At 34.2% G+C, this 12282-nt stretch overlaps 1 protein-coding gene across 1 annotated transcript; it reads right to left on the minus strand.

Annotated features, from left to right (window-relative positions):
- Nucleotides 1-10239: 10239 nt before the first annotated feature.
- LOC115875596 (protein ALP1-like) lies at nt 10240-10809 on the minus strand. The gene has a single exon (XM_030891096.1). The coding sequence runs from the start codon at nt 10807-10809 to the stop codon at nt 10240-10242; it is 570 nt and encodes a 189-aa protein (XP_030746956.1).
- Between the last annotated feature and the right edge of the window lie 1473 nt (nt 10810-12282).

Here is a 12282-nt window from a genome sequence, read left to right on the forward strand (position 1 = left end):
TATGAAGCACCCAGTATATTCTACAATATAACAATACAAATAATATACAATACAAAAAAATATACAATAATACAAAAAAATATACAATACAAATATATTCTACAATAATTTATAACGTGTATCTTAACCTTGTGAGTTTATAATCATCTGCTGATGATGCTAACATGGTTAGCGAAACGCGCGTCCAGTGTAAAAGTAAAAGTGTTTTGGTGTATTGTGGTGATTTAGTGTTTTTATTTTGCTGTGTAACACGAAAGGTTCCAACCCTCAACTGTAATAATCGATACCAAGCTTCCACCCATTGATGGTTTCTATAACGAACTTAGAAAAGAAGCCATCAAACAAGGAGATTACGAGCGTGCATTGAACGTATGGAATTTATTTAAATGTCAAACTTTAGGCGAATATTCAGATATATATTTAAAACTGACGTACTATTATTTTAGTTTCGGAGATATTAATTTAATCGGACCTTTTTAAAAAAATTAATTTTATTTTTCAGAAACTATTTGAGACAGAGTTTACCAAAAATGCTTTTTATATCCACTAGTGGGTAAATAAATTTGTAGATATATTACGACATTTCTTGGAACTTTAGTTTTGGAGATATAAATTTAATCGGACCTTAACGCTACAACATATTACGAAATAAGCAAAATCGATTTTCGAAAATTTTCCAAAATTTTTCGAAAAAATTCCTCGGCACCGTCCTGTAGATTTTGTCGAAAACCGAAATCTCTCAGATTGCAACTAAAATATGCTCACTTATAGTTCATTTTATGTAGAATTGTTTGCCGAAAGCCATTTTCCGATATCTCTAACAGATTTCGAGTTATTTGAGAAAATCTACAAAAGAAATATTTTTTTCTATTTTCCGAAACATTTAACACCATATATCTCTGGAACAAAAAGTGTCAATCTCAAAAACGATGCGGTTTTTTAAAGTACACATTCAGCGCTACAACATATTACGAAACAAAATTGATTTTTCAAAATTTTCCAAAATTTTTCGAAAAAATTCCTCGGCACCCCTCTGTCGATTTTGTCAAAAACCGAAATCTCTCAGATCGCAACTAAAATATGCTCACTTATAGATTGGGGCAGGAATTAGTGCCTTAGTCAAGCCAATTGAAAGTAAACTTCAGCAAGAAGCGAATGGTACCAGTGAAATTCTACAAAGCTTAGTGGACTCATCAAAAGTATTGGCGGATTGTTCACTATAAAATATCAATCCATAGGCGATATTTATTGACGAATTTTCTGGATCCAGCAGCAAGAAAGTTCAGTGAGACATGCCCAGAAGATATGTTACTTTATGGAGAACATTTTTTCCAATCAGTGAAGGCTTCGAAGGAAATGCAGAGAGCAGGCCTGGGATTAAAAAGACCAATACCTCAGCGCTCGGGAAGGCAGGTTAGGAGTTAAAATCAAGGAAATGGGACTTTAAACTGGAAGCGTCAGGGGGGAAGAAACGGAAGAAGGAGGAGGGCAGCAAATACAGACACGCTGTCAGAACCAGGAATGTGTACACGGGTCGTCCCAGGAAATAGAGGTACAGTATGCTGGTAGAGTATATAAATTTGTTGGCAACTGGGAATCTATTGTTAAGGCAAATTCAGTTGTTCTTAACTAGATTAAAGGTTGCAAAATTCGTTTTGGTAATATGCCTAGGTAGGACTTTGTTCCTAAAAGTAATATTACCCAAACTGATAAATACATAGTAGGTAAAAAAAATCAGGAGCTATTACAATTTGGAGCCATCTCTCCTTGTAATAACTGTGAAGGTGAATTTTTATCGATTTTTCTTCTGATTTCAAAGCCCGACGGTAAAAATCAATTTATATTAAATTTAAAAAGTTAAATACATTTTTAACATCTCCCAATTTTCAGTTAGAAGACTACAGGAGTGTTAAAAATTTATTATGCCAAGGTGCTTATATGGCTAAGATTGATTTGAGGGACGCCTATTTTCGAGTTTTGAGTTTAATTGTTTGCCCATGGGCCTAAGTATAACACCATTCATTTTTACAAAGTTCCTGAAACCGGTGGTTGCACATCTTAGAAGAGAAGGTATCAGTTATTTATTTGGATGACATTTTAGTAATCAGCAGTAGTGAGCGAATTTGTCGGCAGTATGTTGCAAAAACGCTAGAAACTCTTTGTTAATTAGGTTTTATAATAAATTGGGAAAAATGTATACTCATTCCATCACGGAAATGTCAATATTTAGGTTTTATTTTTGACACAGTTAAAATGGAAATGACTTGGCCTGGTGATAGAGTTAATAAAATTTTAACAGCGTGTAAAAACCTTCTTAGGAAAACGTTTTGTTCTATTTTGGCATTTGCTAAAGTCTTAGGTATGTTAGTTGCAGTATGTCCTGCTGTTAAGTACGGTTGGATGCACACTAAGATTTTAGAAAGAGTAAAATTTCTAGCACTATTGGACTCGCAAGGTAATTACTCGAAACAAATGAAAATTGGGAAAAAAGTTATTGACGAATTGAATTGGTGGTTAAAACTTAAAAATCAGTAGTTTTTCCATTAGTGATATTGATTATCAGTTAGAGATTTATTCGGATGCCTCAAAGGTTGGATGGGGCGATAATGGTTTCTGGGATAGTACAGACCCGGATAAACACATAAATTATTTAGAGTTATTAGGGGCTTTTAATTGTTTGAAATTTTTTACCAATCATAAAAATAATCTTAACGTTCTTTTAAGAATAGGCAATACGACAGCGCGGTCAGTTTTATAAACCGTATGGGACGAGTTAAGTACAAAAATCTCAATTCGATTACACAATTATTGTGAAACTAATCATATTTTTATATATGCATCTTACATTAATACAAAACAAAATTTAATTGCGGGTCAAGAATCCAGAATAGGGTATAGTATATGCACGGAATTTGAATTATGCTCTAAGTTTTACGATCAGGTTTGTACAAACTTTTTCGTTCCGGAAATTGACCTTTTCGCTACTAAAGAAAATACAAAATGTGCTAGATTCGTTTCACGGAAACCTGATTCAGAAGCTTTGTTCGTAATTTACAATTTCATGGAAGACCTCTCATTTTATCTTTTCCTCCATTCTCTCTGGTAGCTAAGGTCTTAAAAAAAAGGTTAAAAATGACCAGGCAGAAGGTATATTGGTGGTACCAAACTGGCAAGGACAACCATGATTTTCAGTTTTCCATCAAATGTTAATTGCAGAACTTTTTTTTTGTTTTGGTTTGGTTTGGTTTGGTTTAGCTAGCCAAAAGTAAGGAAGATATAAGAACTAAATAGCAATCTGGAATTAATACAAATGAAAAAAAAGATTTTCGGATTTTCGGAAAAAGGTTTTATTATAGACAAAAAATGTTTTGAGTGGTTTGTGAAACATAGAAGCCAAAACATTCCAAAAAATTCCGCAAGACACACATTTTAGACTTTTTTCAAAAACCCAAATAATATGTATTTTAAATATTATATACTTTGTATATCTTTAACATAGTATGCTTATGTATACGTAACTTTAACATTTATATAAATTAAATTCTTTAAAAACTTTATCGTATTATCTTTTTTTTCCTTATTACTATTATATAAATCATATTGAGTCATAGGACGTCGTAATGTATGTACATGTTATATATGTATATACAATCATTAGTACACACATATTTATTTGTATTTTTATATTACATATTATTTCTTAGTCCTATCCTTTAAGTGGACATCTCCCATAAGAGGAAAAAATTACTGGAACCGTCAGTGTCCGTTTATGAGAGCTTTCACTGTAGTACGTTTTTTTTGAATATAAAAAGTCCCTACATTTTGGTACCAAGATCGCCAGACTTTATGCGGAATAATTAGTAAAATATTATTCAGAAGCGTGCAGATTTAAACTACCATTAATAAGAGTGATTTATTTTGATACATACAATTTACCAACAACTATTTTCATAGTCTGCTTTAATTCTATTTTACATCTAATTATTAATTAATTATACTTAGTTATTAGTTTCTCAGCGTTTCATTTGTGTAATTCCTAAAATAAATAATACCTATATTCTGAGTTGATTTCTCAGTTTTCAACTTAGAAGTTTTCGAAAATAAATGGAAAACTGAGTGGCGCGCAGTATCTTATAAAGACGTAAGTATCACAATTTAATTTTCACTAGCTTACGACCTGTTGCTCACCGGCAAACAGCTCTGTCGCATAGTGTTAGTTGTTTTAATATTTTTTCCAAAAGAAAATTCTTATAAAAAAAACATTCCATCTTTTTTTTATAACTTCTAATGCTACAATATATATTAATATATTCATTAAAAATTATTGTACTGACACCTTGTATAAGTTAAAATAAATAAAGAAAATTGAGGTCGGAATTTCTTTGAGAGTCAATATATTTAATTATACTATATATTGATTTAAAAAATCTTCATTTATTTTGGCCTTTGAGGCCAATAATTAGGCTTATAATAAACTAAGGTATAAACATTATTGGCTATGGGCTTTTTTACCCCTATAATTAAGACCCACTGAGCCCTCACCTCATTGGTGCCAATATAATGTACGCTTTTTGTCAGCAATGTAAGTAACAGGTAAGAAGGAAAAGATGTTGAATATCTATCAGTTGCATTCAGCTAGTTGTTGAGTTTGTGCGTATAGTACTACAAAACGAAACTTTAAACAATGGACAAATATTTGTACAAAGATCACATGTACGAGAATGTTACATGCAGGTACGTCTTTTAGAGACGACAACACGGATCCGAACCAGACATTTTGGATGTGCTGCTTTCCGCAATGTTTCACCAAGATATAAACTGCATATACAACTGTAACTGAAGAAATTTTCCAGCATCTTGAAGCCCTGGCAACAAAGTATACGGTGAGTACCCCACTGAAAACTGTGTCATTAGAAGAAACATTTTAACCTACCTAAAAAGTGAATGTAAAAAGTGCGACTTTACGAAAAACATGCGAATTTCAGTGATACGTTTGAATTTTTTTTGGAAAGTTTGTACGTACAGTACGTCAAAACGAAACTTTAAACAATGGACTGTACAATCTGTACAAAGATCATATGGACGAGAATGTACATGTAGGTACGTCTTTTAGAGACGACAATACGGATCCGAACCAGACATTTTGGATGTGCTGCTTTCCGCAATGTTTCACCAAGATAAAAACCGCATATACAACTGTAACTGAAGAAACTTTCCAACATCTTGAAGCCCTGGTAATCAAAGTATACGGTGAATATCCCACTGAAAACTGTGTCATTAGAAGGAACATCTCAACCGACCTAAAAAGTGAATGTAAAAAGTGCGACTTTACGAAAAACATGCGAATTTCAGTGATACGTTTGAATTTTTTTTTGGAAAATATTCACAAATATAAAAAAACCAGCCCGAAATGTGGTCGGAGATAATGGAGCCAATTGAAGGGGTGGCTGCAATAACCAGGCAGCTCCATTTTAATAAATTTGTGGGAAATCGAAAAAAGGCTGCGCGGTTCTTGCTGCTTCTGTTAGAGCTGCCATAGAAAAGCAGCTCTAACTAATGTAAACATTTATGTACTGTTTTATTGAGAGGATTGATTGTTGCAGGAAACGATCGGACAACTTTTTTAAAGGGTAATTCATTAAAAATCCCATTTTCGAAAAAAAGTGGAGCTGCACCACTTCAATTGAGAAAAAAGTGAGTTTATGTAGGATTTCTAATGAAAACATATCTACTTCGTTTAGATCTAAAATATCATATATCATTCTGCGATAAACACCAGTGACAAGTTGAACAAGATTCAAGATTAGTTGTGTTGGATTAAAGAAAAAAGAACTGACTATTTTGGATTATTCTAGGTTAAATTTTTAATATTAGTATATAGTATTGTAAGGGGCGAAAGTTTATAATGCCAGCCCAAATGTCAACCTCACCTGCTCGTGCGGTAACTAACGTTACCCGGTACACACTGCTAGATAACCGACGAGGCTCTGACGAATGAACGATCGCCGGAAAGAATCCACCTCCATCTTGTCAACGGCTACGGGCGGATGAACAAGTGGAGGAAAGGGCACTCTTATCCTGAGGTTGAGAAATCGAGCTGAAAGGCGGAGGAATTACTAACAGTAATCAACGGCATAAGGATAGAGAAGGCAACGGGAAACCACTGCGATTTTCCCAGGAAAATAAATATGACAGCACAAAATGACAATTTGGCCCCTAGTCCCCGGCAGGCGTTCTATTGTCAAGGGGTGCTAATAATCCCCGGGTGGAAACTTAAGAATGGATGTGAAAACATTATTTAGAGCAGGCAAACTGGCAAATGCTGAACATAAAATGGAGAAGATGAAGTGAGATATGTTGGGAATGAGTGAGGTCAGATGGAAGGAAGAAGAACATGTCGACACCACAAATGGTAACCGCTTCTTTTATTCAGGAGGCGAACATGCTCGGAATGGTGTGGGCATTTTAATTTCAAAAAATATGAGACAATATATAAAAATTTGTTTACCAGTAAACAACCAGATACTGTTGATCCTTCGACATAAGTCTAATACAAGTGCCAACGTCACCAACAGCTGAAATTCCAGACGTCGATTTGGAGGCATTTTATAACAACATGGAACTAGTTAAAGAACATACAAAAAACAACTACATTAATATATATATCTTGGCGACTGGAACGCCAAGGTAAGGAAAGAAGCAACAAACGACATAGTAGGCTCTTATGGATTAGGTGCAAGGAACGACCGGGCACACGATTTGTTCAGTTCTGTCAAGAAAACAATCTCACCATAGCCAAAACGTGGTTTAAACTACCCAAAAGACGACTGTACACCTGGAAATCTCCCCAGAACTGCAAAGACTGGGGAGACATAATCATCAACAAAAGATTTCACAACAGAATTGTGTGTGTGTGTGAGCACTAAGACATTAGTTTATTTAAGGCATTACCAATTGGCTCAATTTTCCTTATTCAATGTTAATTAGGGCTGATCAATATTTTTGCGATGAAGATAATCAGATTAAATAATTTAAAAAATCAGAGTCGGACTTGAAATTATTTTAGATAATAATTAAATAGTTTTGTTGTTGTTAACCCAAAACAAAAAAAAGTATAAAGTGTGGCATATCATTGTACTCAGGAGACCGAGTTCTTTCAAAACCGGAAATAAAAAATGCAGGTCTGTATTGAAATAAATTAAGTTGGCCTCTGTATCTCACAAATTATCAACTAATTTGAAAATCTAGAAATACTATCAGATAGCCCTAATAAAATGGCTATGAGAATGTGCAATAAGTTTTTTGATTTTCTTAAAAGTAACGATAGGAAAAAATAAAATTAATTTCCAAAAAAATCCGTTTTTTCCAAAAAACTCAGCAATCCTTGAAATTTTTAAAACTTTTTTGATGGTATCTTGGTGAACATCCCAAAGCGCAAATTTGCCCTAAGTTAACCATGTTCGTATCTATTACGGTTACCGAGATACCAATGCTCGTGTCTCGAATTTGTAGAACCCTGTATAGGACCATCTCGCCTGAGCTCGTTTGAGGAAGCTGATCTTGAAAATGAAACTCTTCTTTCCGATCCTTGGTTTTCGTTACATGTGTAATGTCCACATCTGTTACAGGAGTTGCAACGTGGTCTACCATCGCTGCACCTTGTATTTGGTAGATCATTTCTAGTATCCCCTCCCCGTGACGTAATTTGTCTCTGTTGTTTTTCTCTGTTTCTTTACTGTTACTCCTGTTTCCGTTGGGATATCGCATGTCAGGTGCCCTGCCTGAATTTCTTTCAAAATTTCTGCTTCTCGACTGATTACCATAGTCGAATGAGCCGCGAAATGATTGGTTATTCCTAGAAAAACCTCCCCTACCTCCTCCTCTAGTTCTGTCCACGGGACGATAGTTATCTTGGTATCTTGGGCCGCTGTTGTACTGTTGCCTTCGTTTCTATATTGCCTAGGTTCGTCCGCTATTGACGTTTGAGACGTCATTTCGTTAACTTTCCCTTAGAGCGCTTTCACACACGCCTGCAAAATCGGTGCCGGTGGCGGAGCTGGCACGATTGCAATATAAATAAATTAGCTCCTTCACATGTACTCCGATCCGGTAAATTATTTTGTCCGGCAGAATTTGCCGGCAAATAAAATATAATACAACAAAACATTTTACCGGGACGGTGCCGCTGCCGGTGTCGTCGCCGATTGCAATATAAATAAGTTAGCTCTTTTACATATACCCCGATCCGGTAAATCAGTAGGCCCGGCATCATGAGCCGGCAAATGCATTGGTCTTGGATCTCGACAAAACGGATGCCGGACCGATCTCCGATTTATCGATTTCAGTGTTTAGCCCAATTACTTTAAATTTTTTCAACAAAAAAAGAATCGGAACTTTTGGCGCAGTTAGTTTCTATTTGACAAGTAGATGATAAAATCACAGCCATCCCATCTATTTCGTATGGGAAAAGTCCGCCATCTTTATTCCAAAGTTTTTGCAATTTGAGCTCTTAGCTCTTAGCATTTTTCTACCAAAAAGTTTGTAGAGGACTTAATTCTCGACAAATTCTGTATAAAAATGTTTTTTTACGATGCATAGCTCATGACCGTGAAAGCGCGGCAGAAGAGACACATTGTAGCGCGGCAGAAGAGACACTTGTCGGTTGTGTGGAAATAGGGGGGGGGCGGGGGGAGAACAAATCTTAGGTGTAGAATTTAATTCTCTACAAATTTGTTCACAACCTCTTTTGTCGAAAAATGCTAAGATGGTGCACAAATGACAGAAAACATAAAATTCAATATGGCGGACAGTTTCCATATCAAATAAATGATTTTGTCACCTACTTGTCAAATAGAAACTAACTGAGTTAACAGTTTTTATGCTTTCGTAAAATTTTAGTTAAAGCGGCTAGTTAGCTACTGCAATAGTGTCAGCACCTAGTCACTAAAATTTAATTTATTTAATTTAATTATTTTTGGGTTTTATTTCAGTAACTAAAGTTGTGTATTAAGGCAAATTGTATTTAAAAATGTATTTAACCCCCATTTAATACAATAAATATATTTTAGTCCGATGTGTCGGTGGTGCATAGATTCGGCCGATGCGTTTTTGTTTGTTATTATTTGACTTTGACAATTAGCACTTAATGGTGAATATTGTATGTTCAAACAGCTATTTTATTTAATACGATTGGAATTTTATTTGATTGTTTTAAAAATGAGTTAACGGGTATTTAAGTATATTATTACTTTAATCGAACTAGTAGAAAGTAAACCTTGTTTGTGGGATAAAACACTAGATTCCTTTAAAGATAGGGTTTAGAAACAAACCGCTTGGAAGGAAGTGTATGCCTTCTTGGAAGTAGATTTTTTAGAAAAGGACATCAAAGGTCAACAACAAATCGGTAAGAGAAATACATATATTACACTAGTTAAAAAATACATTATTTAACAAATACAGGGTAGCGCATCTAAAACGACTCGGAGGCTCCAAGTAGAACGACAGTTTGTATTGAATTGAAATTTTCTGAGCATATATGTAGATTAAGTTAGAGAATTTTTTTTTAAATATAGAGTTCTACAGGGTGTCCCCAAAAAAAAAGACAAATGAGAGAAAAGCACAGTATCTAAGGTTTTTGACATATTTAACATTTTCTAAAAATAAAGAACAATATTTAAATTTCAATGAAAGCTGCCTAAATTGGAATTTACCCGGTATAGCCTAATATATAGTTAAAATAACTATAAATAAAAAGTGATGGGTTCTTGCAGTATTAATGTGTAATATTTAAAACAAAAATATTTTTTGAAAGCTGAAGATTTTATAAAATAGCAGTTATACGGCAAGAAATAGTTTATGTTAAAATAACTATTGTACTTTAAATCAGATTAAACCGAAAAAGCTATAACAAAAGGCTGTACAGGCTATGCAACCCAAAAGGCTATGCTATCAAGAAACTATACAGAATAAGACAAAATTAATATTGAACCTTGGTTAGGGATAATATATAATATTCCGATATTCATTAGATAATTCATGTCTTTTTAAAATACTCTTAAGGTTATATATTCTACAGAAAGATTTTCCCAGATATTTTTTTTCTAGAATCCAAAAATCAAATAATATAGAACGTGTTCCATTACAAAAACAACTTTTAATGTAGTATACATTTTTTGGGGACAACCCGTAGAACTCTATATAGTTATAAAAATATTCTAATAAATAAAATTTATTTATTTGTCAAGGTAATGCTCCCTCTGCCATAAAATAGTCTGCTAAATCATCCCTCAATGCAGTTGCAATCCTTTTAGGTCGATTGCACAACGTTTTATTAAAGGTTTGTAGTTTCTGCTGAGTGATGTACATTTTCAATATTTGTGCATCCTTTATTCGCACCAAATTATGAAGAATTATGCATGCTTTGACAATATCTTTAGCAAACTCTTTCCTTACATTCAAGGCTCTGTGAAGAATTCTCCACTTGTTAGCTAATATTCCAAAAGCGCATTCGACGTATCTTCTTGCGAGTGTTAAGCGATAATTAAAAATTCTCTTTTTTTCTGGTAGATTATGCCCTGCATAAGGGCGCATTACGTATTCTGGTAGTCCAAATGCTTCATCTGCCACAAATACAAATGGAAAATTTTTAATACCGGCCGAATGTAAGGGAGAGGGCTGTGGAATTTGTAACTGTCTATTAACCATCATTTTAAAAAAAGTCGTGTGCTGGAAAACAGATGAGTCCCAATCTTTACCATAGGCTCCTATATCGACATACGTAAATTTATAGTCAGCATCTACAATTGCCATGAGAACAATAGAAAAGTAACCTTTGTAATTGAGGTTCATTGAGCCACTACGAGGAAAATTGTTGACTCTAATTTGTTTCCCATCAATTGCACCTAAACAGTTGGGAAATTGAGCGGTTTTGTTAAATCAGTCTGCTATTTTTCGCCATTTATCTTCTGTTGTATGTGGAAGAAACTCATCTATTAATAGATTCCATAAAAACTTGCATACCAAACGCACAATTTTACATATTGTACTTATTCCTAAGCGATAGTTATAATGGAGTTCTGTAAAGGTTGTTCTAGATGCGAGATACCTAAAATAGGAAAAATATGATTAAAAATGAAAAATATGATTATAGTATTTAAAAATTCGTGTTTATTTATAATAATCTCGCTGTTGTGTGGTGTTGCCGTAATATATTTTTTTTTATTTCAGGTGAAAGAATTACAGGAAAATGGCAGAATCTACGCGACTCTTTTAGGAAATCTTTGAAGAAAAGAAGTGGTGATGCCAGAACAAAAGAAAATATATATATCACGATAATTTAACATTCTTACTAAAAGTGGTACAATCTGACGAGACACAGTTAAGTTTAGATTAATCTCAAGTCGTTCAGCAATCACATGAAAGTGAATCCGAAGAAGCAGAAATAAGAAATGATCAAATCGAAGTACCAGCCAGTAACAATGTTGCAGGAAGAAGTAAGGAACCATCGAGGGAAAGATGCAATGCCCCTAAAAGATCACGACACCGAGAGGATATTGATAGACGACTATTGCAAGTATTAGAAAATCCACCTGATGAGGATGAAGCATTTTTTGTTTCTATTACTCCTGCGGTACGAAAAATGGCAGATGGTGAAAAGTTGGAGTTTCGGATGGGTGTACTAAAGTTAATGCAAGAAATTCAAAAACGCAAAACATCACAGCCTCCATTAACGACGTATTTCTCAGGTCCAACTTCAGCTTCATCTTCAGCATCACACCAACAGCATTCCTTCCTACATTCTAATACTTCTAATACTCTTTCTTCATCATCCCCTTCAGTACTACTTCCACATAACCCCTTTCTACTTACTCAACCTAATACGCATCAACAAGGTAATCTCTATCAAAATAATCAGCACTTTCCACCCGCAGATGAACCTTGCAATGATTTAAAAAAAAATGCGCTATGTTTAAGATAGTGTTATCTTTAAGATTGTTACTACCAGGTGTTGAGTATGTAATATAATAAAACATATTATGTCGAATAAAAAGCATTTTTAACAGTCAACAAGGGATGTATCCAAAATCGTCTGGGATTCTTTTTTTTTATATTTCCTCCTAAGGTACAATAAACCAAAGAGATATCTTCTATTTGATTTAGTAACAAACATCTTTCCTTTGCGGTGAAAAAATATCTACTGAATTATAAACTGTACCGGTGCCGATAATTGCCGGAACGTATGAAAGACATCACCGACACGGTGCCGACGCTCCGGCAACGGCT

Source organism: Sitophilus oryzae, unplaced genomic scaffold (genome assembly GCF_002938485.1).
Source record: "Sitophilus oryzae breed Bouriz unplaced genomic scaffold, Soryzae_2.0 scaffold_1058_pilon_pilon, whole genome shotgun sequence".
Lineage (NCBI taxonomy): Eukaryota > Metazoa > Arthropoda > Insecta > Coleoptera > Curculionidae > Sitophilus > Sitophilus oryzae.